Source organism: Parathielavia appendiculata (genome assembly GCF_033297405.1).
Source record: "Parathielavia appendiculata strain CBS 731.68 unplaced genomic scaffold N657scaffold_2, whole genome shotgun sequence".
NCBI classification, from domain to species: domain Eukaryota; kingdom Fungi; phylum Ascomycota; class Sordariomycetes; order Sordariales; family Chaetomiaceae; genus Parathielavia; species Parathielavia appendiculata.
In genome coordinates this window covers 1,274,612-1,294,506 of record NW_026944221.1, presented here as the reverse complement: position 1 = coordinate 1,294,506, position 19,895 = coordinate 1,274,612, and the positions used below count along the sequence as shown (strand labels likewise).

The 19,895-nt window shown below is 56.7% G+C and overlaps 9 protein-coding genes across 9 annotated transcripts; 6 read left to right on the top strand and 3 right to left on the bottom strand.

The window, feature by feature from the left end:
* Positions 1-349: 349 nt before the first annotated feature.
* Positions 350-2,405, bottom strand: N657DRAFT_564948 (uncharacterized protein; the record flags this gene model as incomplete). Its single annotated transcript, XM_062788324.1, has 2 exons — positions 350-2,283; positions 2,342-2,405. The coding sequence occupies 2 exons, from the start codon at positions 2,403-2,405 to the stop codon at positions 350-352; spliced, it is 1,998 nt and encodes a 665-aa protein (XP_062650881.1).
* A 1,005-nt stretch (positions 2,406-3,410) lies between these two features.
* Positions 3,411-4,688, top strand: N657DRAFT_630997 (PLP-dependent transferase; the record flags this gene model as incomplete). Its single annotated transcript, XM_062791023.1, has 4 exons — positions 3,411-3,439; positions 3,508-3,641; positions 3,692-4,122; positions 4,197-4,688. The coding sequence occupies 4 exons, from the start codon at positions 3,411-3,413 to the stop codon at positions 4,686-4,688; spliced, it is 1,086 nt and encodes a 361-aa protein (XP_062650880.1).
* Positions 4,689-4,851: 163 nt separating this feature from the next.
* Positions 4,852-5,483, top strand: N657DRAFT_193195 (uncharacterized protein). Its single transcript, XM_062786165.1, has 3 exons — positions 4,852-4,883; positions 5,007-5,219; positions 5,276-5,483. Exons 2-3 carry the CDS (start codon positions 5,076-5,078, stop codon positions 5,432-5,434), a joined length of 303 nt encoding a protein of 100 aa, XP_062650879.1. The 5' UTR covers positions 4,852-4,883; positions 5,007-5,075; the 3' UTR covers positions 5,435-5,483.
* Positions 5,484-5,532: 49 nt separating this feature from the next.
* On the bottom strand, positions 5,533-6,842 carry N657DRAFT_687452 (uncharacterized protein; the record flags this gene model as incomplete). The annotated part of the gene is made up of 4 exons (XM_062796893.1): positions 6,577-6,842; positions 6,110-6,171; positions 5,690-6,043; positions 5,533-5,609 (listed from the first exon to the last, which is right to left on the bottom strand). The coding sequence occupies exons 1-4, from the start codon at positions 6,720-6,722 to the stop codon at positions 5,533-5,535; spliced, it is 639 nt and encodes a 212-aa protein (XP_062650878.1). The 5' UTR covers positions 6,723-6,842.
* A 1,734-nt stretch (positions 6,843-8,576) lies between these two features.
* Positions 8,577-9,630, bottom strand: N657DRAFT_589044 (Ribulose-phosphate 3-epimerase). Its single transcript, XM_062789861.1, has 4 exons — positions 9,483-9,630; positions 9,284-9,410; positions 8,968-9,216; positions 8,577-8,899 (listed from the first exon to the last, which is right to left on the bottom strand). The coding sequence occupies exons 1-4, from the start codon at positions 9,596-9,598 to the stop codon at positions 8,633-8,635; spliced, it is 759 nt and encodes a 252-aa protein (XP_062650877.1). The 5' UTR covers positions 9,599-9,630; the 3' UTR covers positions 8,577-8,632.
* A 215-nt stretch (positions 9,631-9,845) lies between these two features.
* Positions 9,846-11,489, top strand: N657DRAFT_641043 (uncharacterized protein). Its single transcript, XM_062792077.1, has 3 exons — positions 9,846-10,491; positions 10,558-11,199; positions 11,250-11,489. The coding sequence occupies exons 1-3, from the start codon at positions 10,002-10,004 to the stop codon at positions 11,354-11,356; spliced, it is 1,239 nt and encodes a 412-aa protein (XP_062650876.1). The 5' UTR covers positions 9,846-10,001; the 3' UTR covers positions 11,357-11,489.
* A 219-nt stretch (positions 11,490-11,708) lies between these two features.
* N657DRAFT_611408 (Rad17-domain-containing protein) lies at positions 11,709-14,912 on the top strand. Its single transcript, XM_062790365.1, has 3 exons — positions 11,709-12,162; positions 12,304-14,041; positions 14,129-14,912. Exons 1-3 carry the CDS (start codon positions 11,732-11,734, stop codon positions 14,729-14,731), a joined length of 2,772 nt encoding a protein of 923 aa, XP_062650875.1. The 5' UTR covers positions 11,709-11,731; the 3' UTR covers positions 14,732-14,912.
* Positions 14,913-15,616: 704 nt separating this feature from the next.
* N657DRAFT_669037 (uncharacterized protein) lies at positions 15,617-16,624 on the top strand (the record flags this gene model as incomplete). The annotated part of the gene is made up of 2 exons (XM_062795471.1): positions 15,617-15,732; positions 15,953-16,624. 2 exons carry the CDS (start codon positions 15,617-15,619, stop codon positions 16,338-16,340), a joined length of 504 nt encoding a protein of 167 aa, XP_062650874.1. The 3' UTR covers positions 16,341-16,624.
* A 224-nt stretch (positions 16,625-16,848) lies between these two features.
* On the top strand, positions 16,849-18,883 carry N657DRAFT_589035 (APH-domain-containing protein). The gene is made up of 3 exons (XM_062789860.1): positions 16,849-17,271; positions 17,337-17,953; positions 18,024-18,883. Exons 1-3 carry the CDS (start codon positions 17,173-17,175, stop codon positions 18,535-18,537), a joined length of 1,230 nt encoding a protein of 409 aa, XP_062650873.1. The 5' UTR covers positions 16,849-17,172; the 3' UTR covers positions 18,538-18,883.
* Positions 18,884-19,895: the final 1,012 nt, after the last annotated feature.

Sequence of the window (19,895 nt, the reverse complement as noted above, 5' to 3'; positions counted from 1 at the left end):
GATATTGGGCTCATTGAGTTGGACCGGGCTGATCAACCTGAAGTGATCGGGCCCATGAGGGGCAGGTGTACCGGAGGCTGTATTCCGAGCCATGGAGTCCGGTTCCGCGGCCTACTGTGGTATTGTTGGTGACGCAAGGGAAGCCTTGAGAGGCACAGATTTTGGGCAAATATCTGGGCGATGCGAGAATCCGGTCGGTTAATAAGACCCCAGTCCCAATGCAACCACCACCGAGTACAATGACATTGTAGGCTGTTACTAGCACAAGAATGGGCCAGGACATGGCCGGTGTCCAGTGTCATCATCATCAGTATGCTGCTCCACCGGCATCAAAACTCAGCCAGGGGTTCTACTCGGAATCACTCTCCACGCTGTCCGAAAACCCATTGAACTCCTCCTCGGACTCGTCCAACACGCCGACGCCAGAGGCCTCATCATTTACTTCCTCATCCGGCTCCTCGTCTTGCTCCTCAATCTCAAACGTGCCACTGACATCCCATCGGTCGCCTTTGGCACTGGCACTCACATACTTGACGAAGCGGAGCGTTCCGCTGTCACGCAACACGATGGTCATCTTGTTCCAAGCCGCCGCCTGGAAAAACAGGATATTGTCGTCCTCCGCGCTGCTCTTGTAGATGGCCGCGTCCTCGTTGCTGTCGTCGTCGCCGGCCATGTACACTTCGTGACCGCCAACCTCCTCTTCTTCGTTTTCTTCTTCGACGTCCTGATCGATGGCCTTACCTTTGCCCTTGGACTTGGCTTCTGCCACGTCTGCTTTGCCTTTCCCTTTGCCGTTCGCAGCGGCCTTCTTGCCCCTTTTGCTGCGGGGCTGTTCTTCCGAGTCGGACGATGCTTCGGAGTCGGCGTCATCCTCGGCAACATCGCCCCAACCCCCGGTAGGAGTGAGGCCAATGTTGACCTCGAGCCTCGGCTTGCCGTCGTGTCCAGTGGCTAGCGTGTAGTCCTTCCCGTGACGGAACCGCCGAGCCACCAAGTCGTAGCTCTCTATGGTGGAGCGAGTTGCCATCTGAAGCCAGAGGCGGAACTGCTTGGACGGTAGCAATACCTCGAGAAGCTCTTTCAACGGCGAGGGTTCCAGCTTTTCCTGGCCAGGCTGAAGGTAGAGGTACCGGTGCTTGTGGGGTGGCCGGGCGACCTTCCAGGCGCTCTTCTCGATTTCCTCACTATTCTCAGGCAGCTGCTTCGCTTCCTGCGACTCGACGTAGCTGCGGAGCTTCTCGGCAAATTTTGGGTGCAATATGTCAGGCAAGGTGATGCTGAATTCCTCCTCAAAATGGTCGGCAGCCCGCTCGATTGTGTCGGGGGTCAGGTATGTAGGCGCGATGTATTTGAGCAAGAACTCGAGATCGGCCTCGTCGAGGGGGAAGTCGTCGCCGTCCTCGGTATCCCCTTTCTCGACCGGAACAGGTTTCGCCTGTGGGCGATCATGCTGGTCTGGGTTACCCTGTAGTTGCATCAGACCACTCTTTTGCGCGGCTTTCTCTTCGGCCCCCTCCACATATCCATCCTCTCCAATTTGCGGGATGTGGAACCAGCCGCTGATGGCCATACGGATGCGGCCGCCATTCTTCTCCAACTCCTCCTTTGAGGCGGCATGGTAGACCTCCTCGACGTCGTGGAACGACTCTCCCGGCTGCACCGCGAAGAAGGCAAGCTGATTCCATGCTGGCGGGATGACCTTGACGACGTCCGGCAATGGTGTCTTGGCCACCTCTCCATCCTTACCCTTTCGATCCACCACAGGGAAGAGCCGCAGGGCACCACCCCACTCGGGCTGCCATGGCGTATCCGGGTCGGTCAGGTACAGGATGTAGCTAACCTTGCGCGAGCCAATGACATCGTCATGGCACAAAAGGTAGCAGCCAGGAGTGTAGACGTTGATGGCCATGTCGGTCTTGCGCCCGCTCAGGGGACCGCAGCCGGTGATGTGGGAAACGTAGTCGCGGAAGGCCTGCGAATAGAGAGCGTCGCGCAGCGCCAAGAGGGAGGGGAGCTTCGCCAATGCTTCGTCTTCGAGGCCGTCCAGGTTCGCCAGATCGCCGCTCTGGTGGATTTTGTAGATGTCGGTTTCCTTGGGGGTGAAGTGGACGTTGGCCTGGATCTCGGTGCGGACCTTGCGCAGGAGGCCATCATCGACCAGCTCGGATATCACGCTGTGCTTGTAGGGGGTTGACGAGGCATACTGCGAAGTGTACTTGTCGAGAACGGCCTTGTCGAAGAGGCCCTTTCGGAATCGAGCTTTGGCATCCTCATCGCTCAGAGCTACGGCGGGTCAGGACTGCAACTGCGCGGTGCGAGCAAGGAGGGAGGGTTCAGGTACTGTTCTTGGAGCGCTTATTGATTTGCTTCTTCCCGTCAGCGAGACCATCTGCCTTTCTCTTCATCGTGGGAGTCAATTGGGTGATGGCGAGAGATTGCTTGACTGAAGGAGCCCATGAGGTACGGAAGGAGCTCCCCAAGAAATGGGCTGATCTCGATGAAATAACTGCGGTGTCCCATGGCAGCAAAATCCTTGTGGGGCCCAAAACATTTTCCCCACATCACCAACGCCGGCCCCTTGTCGTCCCTTCCTGCATGGAGTTCTGAGAGCTAAACAGTACCTTGACTTACACATTCGTCCGGAGTTAACTTCAAAGCCAACATTGTGCGCAACTGTTGCATGACGTCGAAAGGCCGGTCTGCTATATCCGTCCCACAGCTAAGACAGCGAGCGGCACGGGCGCCAATACCGCATCACCTCGTCTGAGCGGTGCCGCCAGGCTTCGGTTATCGTTCATGCCATACCTTATACCCTGCATCAAGTCGTGCTTATCGTGGCGGTAAGTACTAACACAATGCCAAGGCGTAACCAGGTTCACCAGCTGGAGGGCCGCCTGGATAGCTGAGACGTCAATGCTGTGAGCCGTGGCGCCTGTTGGGAGATTGCCGAAACAATATGCCAGCGGCAGCTGCATGAAGTCGCCGGGCAGCACCCTGGGTTGCCAATCACCGGTTCTTTCCAGCTAGGACTTGGGAATCAGGGCGGCTCGCTCAGGGGTTGACACCTTGGAACCATGGCCAGCGCTGGTTGGAAATTCGCAGACGAAGGGCTTCCGAGCTGCTTTGTAGTTCACCGGCCGAAGGATCGGCCTCCGCTTAGGTACCCACTTCTCCCGGCTATAGGATCTTGTCCCGTGCTGGGCAACTCCGGGTTGTATCAGCATGGATACTGATACTATGGCTATTATCTCCCCCTCCTCCTTTATCTCAGATGTTGTGCCCGTATGTTATTTGACGACTGCAGTACACTTCTCATCTCTCGGCATACCTCACCAGGGCTACCGCTCTAGATGCCAACGAAGTCAGGGCAAGATTCCCCGCATTGGCCGGAGAACAAGTCTATCTTGACAATGCCGGTGGAAGTCAAGCCCTTGGAACAGTGACTGAACGGTATGAGTGCACCATGAACTTCCGAGTTTGATAATGCCCAGTTAATGACCGCCGCAGCATCCGAGACTACCTCCTGGCCACGAATGTCCAGCTCGGAGCCACCTACTCGACGGGCAAGAGGTCCACAGACCGCTACAACGAAGGATATGCGGCGGCAGCGAGGTACATCGGTGCCGTGAGAGACGAGATCGGTGTGTACTGTCCCCAATTGGTTCCGGACTGCAAATCTGACATGGCACAGTGCTCGGTCCGTCCACCACCCAACTGCTCCGAAACGTCTCGTATGCTTTGCGGTTCCAAGAAGGCGACGAGTTAATTGTCTCGGCCATCGACCACGAGGCATACATTACGCCATGGGTGGACCTCGCCGAGCGCCAGAAGCTGGTGCTTGAATGGTGGAAGCCCAACAGCGACGGCCCCGACGCCAAAACTAACGCGAAGTTGCTCGCCTCGAACCTCGCCGCCCTCCCCACGGATAAGACCCGGCTGGTGACTTACACCCACGCAAGCAACATCCTGGGCACCATCCACGACATCAAAGCCATTGCCTCGACCGTCCATGCCCACAACCCGAAAGCACTGGTGTGCGTCGACGCCGTTGCCTATGCCCCACACCGCAGAATCGACGTCAAAGACCTCGGAGTTGACTTCTACTCCTTCTCCTGGTACAAGGTATGCATATTCCATCGTACCCACTTCCCTTGACTCTCCTGAGTCCAGACTTGTAAACATATGGCAAAACCCAGGTCTATGGTCCACATATTGTTCTCCTCTACGCCAGCCCCCTGGCCCTTTCCAACCTGCATTCCCTCGGCCACTTCTTCAAGCCGCACGCAACCCTCGAAAACAAACTCGGCCTCGGCGCAGCAAGCTACGAGCTGGTACACGCACTCCCCGCCATCGTCTCGTACCTGAAACCCCACGACAGGGACACCAACCTTGACAAGTGGGCGGGCATTGCGGCGCATGAGCAACAGCTCCAAGCCACGCTGTTGGATTGGCTCGCCTCACGCAGCGCCGATGTCACCGTCTACGGGGAGCTGAACAATGATTCCGGTGTGAGAGTGCCGACGGTGAGTTTCACGGGGAAGGGGTGGGGGTCCAGGGAGCTGGTTGAGGCGGTTGAGAGGGAGAGTGGTGGGGTGCTTGGGTTCCGCTGGGGGTCGTTTTACTCGGTGAGGTTGGTGGAGGAGGTGCTGGGGCTGGCTGGCTGGAGGGGACGGAGTGGTCAGGGTTAGTATGGTGTATTATAACACTGGTGAGCTCCCTGCCAATTCAACGCTTTGCTTTGTGAGGTTAAAGCAGCTGACGTGTTTTAGTTGACGAGGTGAAGCTGTTGACTGCGATGTTGGACAAGGTGCTGGCGAGTGGGGAGTGAACGTCAACGAGCTCCTGTGTTTACTTCTCATCTCTCGACAGTTCAGGTATCCTAGGTATGTTACCATATGTAAATCCCATCGCTTCCTCTCAACTACTCATGGCACGCCCCCGAATAGAAGTTGGGTGCCTTGCAATAGTCATCATCCGAGCCACAGAAGCCAAACTGACTGCAGCAGGTACCAAACTGACTTCCGGTACACGTCTTGTTACCAGCAAACAGGGGCCCACAGGATCCGTCCGTCGAGATGCCCCCAATGTCCGGGTCGCAGTTCCCGGACGCGCAGTTGCCGGGACCGCAGAAATCCCCGTGGGAGCACCGGGACCGCCCGACATTGTCGTGGGCGTGTCCACTTTGGCGTAGATCTGGGAGTAAAGACATCAAGCACTGTGTTAGTCACCTCTCCTCAGCTTACATCTATAACCGGCGGGGAAAGCTCACGTCAAGATTCCATCCACCACCACATCTCGTTGCCGGATCGCCGTCGCATGCATGATCGCACCCCATGGAGCGGTCGTGTTGCTGTTCAGTCTGGCTCCGCACCAGCACTCGTTGCCGTTCTCGAGGCCAAAGACGCCCAAGCCCTGGCCGGAGCACGTCGACTAGTATTTCTCAACGGTCAAATCGATAAAGGTTTGGTTGCTGTCAGGCAGCGTCTGGTCGTCGGCGTCGGTGTAGCAGCCAAGGTGCGCATGTCCCGAGATCTAGACGTTTGGTGTGGCCTCACGCTTGGCCTTTCTTTTCCTGGCGGTGAGGATAGTAGGTGTCGCAGTGGCATACCCTTCCAGTACTTTGCCGTTAGCAGAACCTACTTCCCACCTCGGGTAAGGTAATGACAGAAGCGAGGTAGAGAGGAAATACTGGACCACTCATCAAAATACAGTGTCTTGGAGGCGGTGATGGCGGGCATGTCCTTTCCACAGGCCGACTGAATGTCTGTCCACTGATCGAGGAGATAGTCGGTGTCTCCGCCCTCGGTCAAGAACGGACTTGCCAGTCGGCCATGGAAGTATTGGGGGAACCAATTGCTGCAAAGCTGTGGCGTGATACATGTCAGAGGCGGGCAAGCAGCGGCGGCCGTGGTGATCAGGGTGAGTATAATCCATACCAGATCCGTCGAATACAATCTGACCATGCTATTCGTACTTGGTGGCACGACGGATAGGTCAAAGTCTGGATCTGCGCACTTGGGCATGTCCAAGCTCGGGCCACCATCTGTGCCAGGTGTGAGTCCCATGGACCTCCGGTATTTCAAGTTCAGGAGACAAGAGCTTGAATTACAGGTGCAGTAGTCATCGGCGTCATACGCAGGCTGTTGTCCTTGCCAGTCTTCTTTCTCGATCCTGTTGTCTGTTAGCAAGGTTTTCGGACGAGTGAGCCCATGAAGGAACCCTTCAGGGGAAATTGAAGCAGCCGTACATGCACCACGAGCCACTGTCAGACTGGAGACAGGCGAGATCATGTCCGTTCTTGTACATGTGAACAAGGTCTCGGCTTTGATCCAGTGGCCGTCCATGATGACGCTCTGGCCCGAGCATTTCTGGACCACGTTTTGCTCCCAGCTGTTGAGGGAATCCGCACAAGCCTGCGGGCATAGTACTGTCAAGTTGTCGTTTGCCCAGGTGTACAGGTAGTAGTGCGTCGCGGAGGTCAGGTGGCCTTGCGGACAAGATATCGATGCGTTTCTGTCCGTGGCCAGAACCCTACCGACAAGAACATCCGGCCAAGGTGGTGGTGGTTAAACTTACAGGGCGTTCAAGCAGGTCGAGTCAACATCCAGAGAGGCACTCATCGAGTCGGGATTCATCCACGGCCACATGACAATGTCCTGCTGGGCCGCCAGAACTCCCGTGGCCAGGGCTGCCATGAGCAGCGGGCAGGATATTGGAAGCATCTTGCCCAGAGTGATAATTGAGGGACGCCGGATGACTGGAAAAGAACAGTCTCCTTTGTCTCTCTCCAGGTGGACAGCTCAGAGACAGTTTAAGGGATTTCTGGGCAGCCGGCAACGGAGGTTCTCATCGCCAGGGTGGAGCAGAGATTGGTCCGCCCGCGGGGGGGGGGGGGGGGGAGGGAGGCCGGGAGAGGGAAAGGGGGTGTTTGTGAAAGTGTCCCATCAAGGAAGCATTCTCTTCAACCACGGCAGTAACTCACCACGCCTGCTGCAACAACAGAGCGCTTTGTTGTGAGCAAATGAGCCTTATGTGAGACCCCATGCAATGTCGAGTGAAGGGTCAGGAGCCATCCATGATGGCATGGGATATCAGCCGCAGTCCCAGGGGAAGCAAAGTAGGTAGGTACCTTAATCATACACGCTAGTATTGAAACTCGGGCTCACCAAACGATTACGGGAAGTTGGAATCTGTCTATTAGTCAATTGAAGGTAGGTTAGGGGGGTAAGACGGATCTCACGGAGGCCGTGGGGTAGGGATTGAGTGGTGTGACTAGTTAGTCACATAAGTCGGACGGCCCGAAAGTCTTGTCAGTCGGGTGCCTGTGAGATTTCAGAATACATGTACATTGACTACAACTGTCTGGATAGAGTGAGATTCGGTGAGATGGCCTTACTCATGCCAAACGGACTATGGGGCATTTTGGCCGTAGACGGAGTCTAGACTAAAACTTGATCAACTTTAGATGGACCAGATGACATTGATACCACCCTCCGAGCCGCCCAAGTGACTAGTTACGCGGTTACCTACCTCGAAGGGAAATCTGACATGCCTTCCGTTCTGGTCTATCGAGCCGAGGACGATGAGGGCTCACCTTCTTTCGGCTGGACGGAACTTTTGGGGTCTTAAAGGGAGAGACGGAATCCCCTGACTCTGACTCTCGCTTCATCATCTCAAATACGACCGTGCTTCTTCAGTGTCAGTACGTTGTCTGACCTGTCCAAGCCGGCACTAGACTCCTTTCCATCAACGATGCTGCCTCTGAAAGTTATGCTGCCCTTCTGGGCAGCGCTAGGGGCCGTTCTAGTTCAGGGGCGAGAGTCTCCGTTTGTGTTCGCCGCGCCAACAACACCACAAACACCAACACCACGCTCCCTGCGGCGGCGCTAACCCTTGCTAAAAATGGCAGCGAGATATACAGGGCCAAGTTCCCTGCGCACGACCCCAAGACGCCCAGATTCAACAATGCGACGCACGCAAGCATCAACCCTCTCTGGAGGGTTGCTCAGGGGCTCAGGGGGAACGCAAGGAATCACCATCCTCATGGGGTGAACGGGCGGCATGTCAGAGCCTGCCAGGGGGCGCGTGCTCCCGGGACGCGGAGCGTGAACGGTGCGTGTTGCAGCAAGGGTCGTTGGTTCCCGCTCAGGGGTGTTGTTGGTGGTTTGACAATGACCGCTAACCCCGAGGCTTAGGAAGGCCGGTGCGGGTTCAGTCCGGACTTCTGTGGCGCTGATGTGTGTATATCGTAAGGCAGCTCATGGCAGCACGGGAGTGATAGGGAATTGTGCTAATGCGATTATCATAGGAACTGTGATGCCAAGGCCGAGTGCGGATTATACGCAGCCCCTGGCAACGAGAAGTGTCCGCTCAATGTCTGGTGCTCTACCTTTGGTTTCTGAGGCACCTCGGAAGAATTCCATCTCCAACTCGGCGGCCCTCGTCCACATTTTCGTATGGGGCCGCCTTGTTTCGACACCAGTGTTGTGAGCACTGAAATGCGATGAGAAACATAGTGATTATCGATATTTATTCAAGCTGTCGCAATGCCAGGTATCTCATCTCTATGGACAAGCAGATCTACGCTCATGCTAACTCGCACATGCCGTTACCATCCTCAACTGCACCGACGCTATAACTTCCCGCTCCGCTTGTCGACCGCCTCCCGCAGCAGCGCAATCACCCCGGCCGGGTCCTTGGCCCCAAACACAGCGCTCCCCGCAACAATCACATTTGCCCCGGCATCCGCCGCCTGGTCGATCGTCCCCGGCCCCAGCCCACCGTCCACCTCGATGTTTAGATCCGGGTACTTCTTCCGCAGCGCCTGCACTTTCGGCAACTCCGACGCCATGAACTTTTGCCCGCCGAACCCTGGCTCGACCGTCATCACCAGCACCATCTGCCCAACCAGAGTATCAGTATCCCACAAAATACAACCAGGAAGGAGATAGGGAGAGCTTTTCTTACATCCGGCCGCTCGGCTTTGTCGTGGCTATCCAGCACCTCGTACAGCACGTCGGCCGGCGTGGCGGGTTTGATGGCGATGCCGGCCAGCATGCCCTGCTCGTGGATGTAGCGAATCATGTCGCGGGGGGAGGTCTTGAGGTCGGATTTGGCGTCGGGACTCTCGGCGGCAGTCGAGTTGATGGCGGCCTCGTAGTGGAAGCAGTACAGGTCGCAGCCGGCCGATTTGAACTCCTTGACCCATTTCTTGGGCTGGGAACAACAACACTTGTTAGCTATGTGGTAGAGGGGCCGAGAGAGCTGGAGAGGGTGGAAGTACCTCGGCGATCATCATGTGGCAGTCAAAGGTGCCCTTGCCGTGGGCTTCGGCTGGCCTGTCGACGTGGGAGCGGATCTTGGCCACCACGGGCGGGCCGAAGGTCAAATTCGGGACGAAGTGGCCGTCCCTAGTAGGGCCATGGTGGTGAGCTATGCGGCGTAGTCAGGGGGAGATAGGTACCTTGGGCAGAAGAACCTACATGATATCGACATGGAGCCAGTCGGCGCCCCGCTCAATAGTCCTCGAGCATTCGGCGCCTAGGTCGGCAAAGTCTGCCGAGAGAATCGACGGGGCAATGATTGCTTTCGGGGCCATTGTTGCTGCTGGCGTTGCTGTCAAGTCCTCGTTGATGAGGTACTTGTATAACTAACTCTAGGTTGAGATTATCAGGCAGCGAGCTCCAAGCTGGGATGAAATCTCGCGGGTCCGGATCTCGGACCCTTGGCGGGGGTGGGGTTACCATGACGTTAAGAAGGCCATTTTCGGCTGCGACTCTGTGAGTGGGCCCACTCTATTGGTATGGGCTTGGCGGTTAGGGATCATCATTCTTGGTGTCCTTACATCACCCCATCAACAAATGGAATGTTGAGTTTGTCCATGAAGGTCGACTTCACCAAGTGCGTCTTGGCCGACTTTTCTGCATCTAAAGCAGCATTTGTCTCGTAAATTGCTGCAATGTTTGAGAAGTGAAGGACAGAAAACAGAAACAGCAGTGAAAATGGCTTCACTCCTCTCATTCGTGCCGCTGGTCAACCGACTGGTGACCCCCCGCGAAGAGCCCAGGGCGATCGACATACCGCCCGTCGAGGTGCAAAGTGTCGAGGCCAACCCAGACAAGAGACCGCGTACGCTCAAGCATCTACTTAGAGCAAACCACGTCAACCACTCCATCATCTATCACAATCTGCAGTTCGACAACCACATGCCGCATATCCTGTGCTCTGCCTACCATCTCGGCGCCGAGTCACACCAGCTCTACCGCATCTACGACGAGGAGGCCAAGAGCCTCGAGCCATGGAAAGAGTCGCCATCCGAGATTGCCGAGGATGATTGGCGGGACTTTTTGGGCGACAAGAGGTACCAGCGGGCCTATGTAGATTTCTTTGAAGATGCCCTGGCCATGAAGCATGCGTACAACTGGAAGAAGGTGATCGATGAGTACATGTTTAAAGGGGATGAACCCCTGATCAATGGTCTCATAGGCGGCCGTACGTTACGAACCTCTTTCCTTGGTCTCTTTACACTCATGGCCAATTCGACTGACTTGCGCCTAGTTGGCCACCCCCTGATCCACCTTGGCTATGCCTACGAATTCGACAGCCGCGAGATCGCCATGGAGGCCCTCGGACTAGCCGCTACGCAGTACAATTTTCTGCACAAGTACCTTGACAACCCATCTTACACCCGCCAGTCCTCCTTCTCCTCCGCTTCTTTCCTAGAACTCATCAACAAGCTCGCCTCAGATGACCGATTTGACGGCCTCTTCAAAGAGCCCGGCTTCGCCAACATCGAGCCCCTCTTCCAAAAGCACGAATCGCTCGTCCTCGAGTATTGGAACGCCTGGGACTTGCCTTCGTCCGAAAATCCCGCCAAACTGTTCCGGGAGTCACAGGAAGCTGCGGTGGCGTTGCTCGTTGCGACGGTTCGCCCCGGAACGCACGCCTACAATTTCTTTATCGTTCACGTCCTGACAACGAGCCACGCGGTGCGGATCTTGCTGCCGCTGCTGCCCGCCAAATTTCACATCAGCTTGGTCCGGCAGTGGTGGCTGCTTGCGCTGGCCGTGTACATCGCTGAGCTGAGGCCCAAAATCGATCCAGATTATGTGCCCGGAGATTTGAAGGGAAAGGGGTGGAGGCATGTCGAGCATCAGGCGCTCAACTCTGAATGGGCCACGGATGCGCATTATGTCAAGGGTGAGTCTGGAACTCGAAATGTTGAGGGCGTTTCTGCTGACTCGAGGCAGCCATTCGGGCCATGAGGGAGGCGGCGAGGACCTGGGGAGATGTTCATAACAGGTATCTTGCTGCTGCGGTGAGGTTTGCGGATGACTTTGAGGGATGGGTGCATTGAAGGCGACGACCCGGGCTTGGGAACGGGACAAAAATGGGACTAACCAAGGATGTAACTGAGCAAGCTTCCTCATAGGTGGCCAGAATGAGAAGACGATATGCCAGGAGGACTGTTGATATCGCCGAAGATGCGGACAGGGTTAGGGTTAAACCTAAGCCCCTTGATGTTCAGCAGCTGAATCTGTCGAAGCATTTGAAACTCCAGCTCCCCACCTGTTGCCAGGCATTGGTCTGCATTGCCCTGCCATTCACATCAGATTCGATCAACGGGAACACCACACTCCCAACAGCCATTGAACACATTAATGCCTGAAAGCTGCATTTGTGCAATGTGACAAATGACTCATCTTCGTCTGAATCGCCAGAAACCTCCACAATGGTGCCGCCTGCAAAGCGACGCAAGCGCGCCATCGTCGACGATGATTCAGACGACGACCAAGAGGACAAAAACAAAAACACCCTGAGGCGCTTCCTCGTCCCCTCTCCCAATAAGAGCCAGGCAAACAAGTCTCCGACCAAACTCTTTACCACCGCTACCTCAAGCAGTCACAATGCACCCACCGCAGACTCACCGAACCCAAGTCCGATCCGCAAGACAACCACCCGCGCGGCCACCGCATGCTCCTTATCCTCCAACCCCCCGACGCCGACAACGCGCAGCCCCAGCACAAGCCCGCTAAAATCCCGCACAAGGGCAGGCACCCAACGGAAACGCAAGGCAGCAGAGACAGCAGAACAAGAAAAGAAGCCCAAATCCGCCGACCTCCTGACCCTCTTCTCGAAGCAGGCCCAGCGAAGTCAAAGCCAGTCCTCCTCTTCCCTCTCCCTCTCCCTCTCGTCCAACAATACCAATCTCAGTACCAGCAATCTCGGGTCCTCGTCTTTCAGTAACGGGAGCGGCAAGAGCGGTTTTCACCTGAGCAGTAACAGGCTGGTTGACATCGCCAGTGACCCGATTTCAGAGAATGGAGGGGACAAAGTGGAGGATGACGACGACGACGTCCCGCTGATGGTGTCGTCCGCCGCGGCGGCGTCGAGTCTTGTCGGCAGGGCGCAGGCTGCGCACCGGAGGTTCGCGGGGAAGGGGAATGGCAGTGCGGTCGTGGGTAGTCAGCAGCGAGGGGGTATTGGAACAGCAGCAACACAATCGACGGCGGGTGGGCGAGGGGCCGCAGGAGGTGGCGGGCAGAGATTCATTCTCCGCGCCGGTGCAATCAAGACAACAACAACAGCGGCGGCAGACAACGGGGACGGAGCGCGGCCGTGGTCGGAGCGGTTTGCGCCGACCAGCCTGGACGAGCTGGCCGTGCACAAGCGCAAGGTGCAGGACGTGCGGCGGTGGCTGGACGAGGTGTTTGCCGGCCGCATGCGGCAGCGGCTTCTGGTGCTCAAAGGTCCTGCCGGGTCGGGCAAGACGACGACGCTGCGGCTGCTGGCGCGGGAGGTGCGGTGCGACGTGCTCGAGTGGAGGAACCCGGCAAGTTCGTTTGGCGTCACTGGCCATGGGTACCAGTCCGCTGCTGCGCAATTTGAGGAGTTCCTCGGGCGGGGAGGCAAGTTTGGGCAGCTGGATGTTGAGTCTGACGGGGCGACGCCGCCGCCTATGGGGCCGCCTCCGCCTCCAAGCGGGAAGCCTCAAGGGGCGGAGCGGAGGCTGATACTGGTGGAGGAGTTTCCGAACACGTTTATGCGATCATCGGCTGGGTTGGTTGCGTTCAGGAACGCCATATTGCAGTTTCTTGCCGCCAACACGCCCACGTTGGCTGGGCTTGGATTCGGCCACAACTCAGAGCCCGTCACACCGATCGTCATGGTCATCTCGGAGACGCTGCTTACAACAACCTCGGCTTCAGCGGACAGCTTCACGGCTCATCGGCTGCTTGGTCCGGAAATCCTGAAGCACCCAGGCACTGGTGTCATTGAGTTCAATCCCGTTGCGCCTACGTTCCTAACGAAAGCGTTAGAGCTCGTGGTGCAGAAGGAAGCCCGCAAATCAGGGAGGCGACGGACGCCTGGGCCTCTTGTGCTTCAGCGGCTAGGGGAGATAGGCGACATTCGGAACGCCATTTCGTCTCTCGAATTCCTCTGTGTGAAGGGGGATAGCGAGGCGGACTGGGGCTCCAAGGTCGCATTCACGAAACCAAAACGAGGGTCCAAGGACATACCGGCGCTTACCAAGGGCGAACAAGACAGCCTCGAGCTAATCTCCCAACGGGAGGCGACCCTCGGGATTTTCCACGCCGTCGGCAAGGTCGTCTACAATAAAAGGGGTGACTACCCCGCCGGCTCGCCCGAAGCGGCAGCGGAGGTCCTCCCGGACTACATGTCGCACCTCGCCCGGCCGAAACGGTCAGAGGTTGCGGTCGATGCGCTCATCGACGAAATCGGCACCGACACGCACACCTTCATCTCGGCGCTTCACGAAAATTATGCCCTCTCTTGCGAACAGAGCAGCCCACTCGACCACAACTCGTCTCTCGACTACATCAATGGCTGTCTCGACTACCTGTCGGGAAGCGATCTCCTGTACCCCTCTTGGGATATCTTCTTCGGCGGCAGGGGTTTTGGTGGCGGTGGTGGCGGAGGTGGATACAGCGGCAAGGACTCGGGCAGCCACATCCTGCGGCAGGACGAGATGGCATTCCAGGTAGCCGTGCGCGGCCTGCTGTTCTCGCTGCCGTCGCCTGTCAAGCGGCAGACGCACCCCACCGGCCGGGGCGGGGACGCGTACAAGATGTTTTACCCGACGTACCTGAAGCTGTGGCGGTCCAAGGAGGAGCTGGAGGAGCTGGTCGATATGTGGGCGAACAAGATGTTGAAGGGAGAGGATGGCGGGCCCGGGCCGCCGCCGCAGCCGCTGGGGTATGTGAACGATGGATCGTCCGCGTTTCGCAAGACGAATGGAAGTAAGAGTGGGCTTGCTGGCAACCAGGTTGCAAGGCAGGTCAAAAAGCTTGATGAACAGGATCATTCGCATCCCCAACCTCTTCTCTCGCTCGGAAACGCGGCGCGCCAGGAATTGCTCCTCGAACGGCTGCCGTACATGGCTCAGATAGCCCGACGCAAGCGGTGCACTTTTGGAACGATGAGGATTAGGGATCTCGACAAGGTCGTTTCCTTCCAGGGCATCGGCTCGCTGGGGGCGGGTGAAGATGAGGGCGAGGACGGTCCAGACGAGGAAAGCGGGGGCGTCGCCGGAGCCGCGGAGTCCTGGGCCACCGACAAGCCTACCGAGGAGGGTTCGCCACGAAAGAGGAGGGGTCTGGGTGCGATACTGAGTGGCCGAGCGGGGAGAGGCAAGAATGAAATGGAGGAGGCGCCAAGTCTTCCGATGCAGAGTCTAGTGATTAGCGATGATGATATCGAGGATGATTAGATGTGAACCATAGATGCTGATGGCTTAGCTTGGTAGAAAAATTTCGCTCTGGAAATTCAGCGGTGGGTCTGGCGTTAGGTTGTATCGTGGGATTAGGCAGGACACAATATTTGCAAGCTTTTGTGCGCAAATCGCTCTTGTATTGAATCAACCTCGTTGTTTCGTCCTGATGAAGCCAATGCTGCTTCTGCTGCCGACCTCCTTTCGGAATGAGAACGTGGTTGAAGGCACCAGCAAAATGGGCACCGTGATGGCTGGCGTGGCTATCGTCGGCTTTCCAAGGAGATAACGATAACGATAGCGACTGGTAGCCTGATGTGGTGTTGACCATTTATATAGTTAAGTGGTAGGACTTCGGATTCGGAGTAGGCCCGCTCAGACCGAACTCATTTCCTGCCTTTTACCGGATGTGACCGTGAGTTGGCCTAAAATACTCCATTCACCAATCTTTGGAAACAACTTCTGGAAGTCCCAGATTCGATTCTCATTTTTGTCGTTTATTTTTTCCTTGCCCGTACATGGCTAACAACAGCTCAATAGTAACCATCTCTTCTAGTCAGGTTTGTCCGGCCAAGTCCACAAATGATGAACGCGTTTTTCTGTTGAAAGAGCTGCATCTGCACATCACGAAGGTCATGGTTCTGTCTTAGCATGCATTTGACTTCCATTCCAGTCGCGAAGATGGATGCACAAGCAGGAAGCTTGCTGTTTGGGCGGTTGCCGCCAGAAGTGAGACCACATATACACCACTACCTTCAATTCAACACGATTTACGTTCGACCAGAGGATGCACAAGCTGTTCAAAGGTTCCCAGCTTAGGCCGGCCGCCCATGACCTCGCTCTACTCAGTACTTGCCGTCGAGCCAAGATCGAGATTGGCGAAACATGGCTGCGTCACGTTCTCTTTTCAAGGATCCTCAGACAATGCTCGACAAGCTTACCGCACAGCCCATCGAGACCCTGTCCAAGATCCGCCACTTGACCGTCGGCCATCCTCTGGTGTAACTCACATAAACACTCTGTCGTCTCCTATCCCCTTGTTGCCGCTTTGAAGCTCCTTCCAGGCCTGCAGCTGGACCAGCTCATAGTTTTCAGCGGTCACGCAACAACGTTCAAATTCTCTTAGTGCCAGCGCCGGCATGGCCAGCTACTCAGCACTCGGAGGTCTCATTAAACACGGCAACGTATGGAAAACGCTGCGGTACATCTCGCACCACTCAGTATTGCTTGGGTATCCATCGGCAACACGGTCACCACGACGGTCACCTCCCCTACTGGATGGGCCATTGGGAGGCACAATCCTGGAGGAAGCTTCAGCCAAACCACTGGCGATCGGTCCTGGAAGCGCGCGACGGGGCGGGCTGAGAGCCTTCCGTCACAAATCTACCGCGCCAAGCAGCCCGGCTGCTATGGTTCGGCCCTCGACCCAAGCAGAATGGTGGAATCCGGACAGAGCTGCGCGATAACTTGGGAGTCACAGCCGCACATCTTCCCCGCAGATGCCGAGTTGATGGTTGGAGACGAACGGAAGAAAGAAATTCTGGTCATTGTGAAGAGGGGCGATGGCATCGACTGTGAGGAAAAGGAGCCGCTCATAGAGTCTGATTAAAGGCGCGACTTCCCAGGGATGACATAGGCGCAGATTCACGCTCTCAGCGATGTGTGGGATCGTGAAGACGACCCTAACTCTGGGTCCAATCACTTGGGATTTCCAAATGTCCACGATGTCTCTAGGGACGTTGACGAGTATCACTGGTCATGGTTGAACTGAAAAGTAGGAGACGGGGTGAAGGGGGCGGGCTACGCCTTACCAACAATGCAGCCCTGCGATCAGTCTGGTTCTAATAAGAGATTCGTTGCAGGGTTTCTTGTCGAAACCAAATTGGCCGGAAGGTGCACCTTGCCCTTGAAATGCATGCAGAGCAACTGAAATTAAAGCGTACGTATTGTACAAAACGGATACTGGACACTGCTATGAGGGGTCGAGTGGGACTTTGGCACCTTAAACGAGTTGTTACGTCAGCACAGACCATCACTCCTGGGCTTGGCGCCTACCTTACCGAATGCGTACTCACATCCTCTACCAAGTTTCCGCCCGGATCCATGCTACCTCGGCTCGAGAGTTCCATGCCCCTCGAGGCGCCTGCCGGGCCTCGGTCTCGGACTGGACGAAACATGGACCGCACACCCGTCGTTCGGCAAGACGTGTTTTGGTGCTGTCACTCGACGTCGAGACAGCATCTTTCATTGGCCGTCGCGGGTGGAACGGCGGGCTAACCAGAGTGAATCAAGTAGCGGTGGCGGGGATCCGATCATCCTGGGGCATCGGTCGGCTGCAGCTGGGGGAGGTTGGCACACGACAGCACATCAACAACACATCAACACCCACCATCACGCCTCCAGCCTGACCCGTCATTCTCCCCGCAGTCCCCTCAAACGCCATGGCCGGACGGGTGCGCCAGCCCATCGACATCGGGGCTCTGGAGAAATGGATTTCCAGGAATGTGCCCCAGATTGAAGCGCCGTTGGACGTCAAGCAGGTAAGGACCAACAATCACCATACCAATTCACCTCGGGCATCGTATCAACTAACTCCCTTCTGCAGTTTGGCTTCGGCCAGTCCAATCCGACCTACCAACTGACAGCCTCCGACGGCAGGCGCTACGTCCTCCGCAAGAAGCCGCCAGGACGCCTCGTTTCCAAGACAGCCCACAAAGTCGAGCGCGAGTACCGCATCATCCACGCTCTGTCCAAGACCGACGTACCCGTGCCCAAGGCCTACTGCCTGTGCGAGGATTCGTCCGTGATAGGGACACCCTTCTACATCATGGAGTTTCTGGACGGCCGCATCTTTGAGGACCCCGTCATCCCCAACGTGCTGCCCGACCACCGCCGCGCCATCTGGGCCGACGCCGTGCGCACCCTGGCCAAGCTGCACCGCATCGACCCGCGCTCCGTCGGTCTCGAGAACTTTGGCAAATCCACGGGCTTCTATAGCCGTCAAGTCGCCACCTGGCGCGGCGTGTGCGATGCCCAGGCCGCCGTTCGCGACGTCGAGACTGGCGAGGCCGTCGGGCCGCTGCCATACTTTGACGAGCTCATGACCTTCTTTGCCGACGAGAGCCAGCAGCCTGCCGATCGCGGCGCCCTCATCCACGGCGACTTCAAGATCGACAACCTCGTCTTCCACAAGACGGAGCCCCGCGTGATTGGCATCTTGGAGTACGCCCTCCCCCCCTTCCTCATCCTCCTAACTCCTACCCAGGACTAACAACGTGTGTCCAACCCGCAGTTGGGAGATGTCCACAATAGGCCACCCTCTCTCGGACATCTCGAACTTACTCACCCCGTACTTCACCGCAGGCCTCGACCCGCGCCGCTCCGTCAACGTCCACCCCGGCTTTCTTCCACGCGCCACGCGCGGCCTGCCCACTCCCGACGAAATCACGACGCTCTACTTTTCCGTCGCCTCTTCCGCGTCGCCGAGTAGTTCCTCCCTGGAGCTGACCCTCAACAACCCAGGGGGCCGCCTGGATAGCGTCGACTCCGGGGATGCGAAGCGCGAGCTGCAGTGGGCGCAGGCGTTCAATATCTTCCGGCTGGCGGCCATCTGTCAGGGTATTGCGGCACGGCAGGCCGGGAGGCAGGCGAGCAGCGAGCAGGCGAGGCGGTACGGCGATGCGAGGGGGCCGTTGGCTGAGTTTGCTTGGGAGTTGGTGCAGAGCGCCAGGTCGGGCGGAGGAGGTGGTGGTGGTGGGAATACTGGGCAGGGCGGAAGGGGAAAGGGGACGGGGGCGAGGCTGTGAGCCTTGGTCTTGGGTTTGACTGAGTCTTTTATCCTGGTTGGTCACGGTAGAGGGCGCCGCGGTGGTCATCAAGCAAGCAACCAAGAGAGTATATTGGCATTGAATCCTGGACATGGCTGATTTGACATTGCATTGCATACCCTACCACCTCAATCCCACGTCACGATGGGAGCATCCAGAATCGAACCTTGTGTTTACTCCCGCCCTTCTCGAACAATTTGCATCTCCCCTTGCCCGTGGCTTTCCATCTTGCCCTCCATTATCCCTTCCACCTCCCCGAATACCTCACTCAATAGACTCGTGACATGATTAGCAAGCAACCCATATCACCCAAGTGAGCATAACGTTTAGTTGACAATGGATGGATGAACAGAAGGCAATCTCCCGGGTCAGCAGACGGAGAGACGAAGAAGGCAGTTCGAAGAAGAATAAATCGATCGCTGCTCTTTTCCGCTTGATCCCATAAAGTAGGCAGGTAAAGTAGAGATGTCCAGACCAGACCAGGCCGGCAGTAATTACATCAAAGTCCCAATTCCCATTCCCCCGTAATTTTCGGGCCTCAGTCTACGTCCTCCTCCCGTGTACTTCAAATTCGCTGTCGTCGAACCTCGGGCAAAGCTCCCCTCTCCTCACCAACCCAGCCAACACATTTTCCGCAGCGTGGCATGAGTCGATAGAAGGAGGAATAACCAGGCCGACTGCCCACCTTCCACCCGACCTTCACCCAAAGTTCTGATGTAAATCATCCGCAAGGCCGAAAGAGAGCTGAGTGATCAAGGCGACGCGAAGCAAACCATATCGTCGACGGGTGACAGCCGAAACGAGAAGAGAAAGAGGGGCATCCACCACCAGCGACCGGTCCATCCTGATTCTCCCATCCCCGCTCCGATCGCAAAAAGCGGAGAGGAGAAACTAGGAAAAACACACCATCACCTTCTCTGCTCTGCCATGGCATACCGAAATGAACCCTTCAGCCCCTTATCCCATCCCCCAGTAAAAGAGAAAAAAGAGTAAACGCCGTTTCCCGTGTGTCAAACGCCGACTCCGCTCCGCTGCTCGTGCCATCCCAGTTCCCATCCCATGAGTGCCATTCTTGCCGTGGTCAAACTCCCACCCATCATGTCTGTCGAATCCCCCTCCCCAAAACCGTGAAAATATGAATCCGAATCGAAAAACAGACGGTCTATAGGGCATTGTGCTGGCAAATCCATTCGCGGTCCATGAAGTGATGAAAATGACAGAGGAAAGAAGCGGACAGTAGAGAAGGCCATGCCCAATTTATTATCCGGCGCTCTGGCTTCGCTAAGCCACCTATGCTGGTGTCCCTTTCCCAGACAGGGGGAAAGAGAGAGTGTATA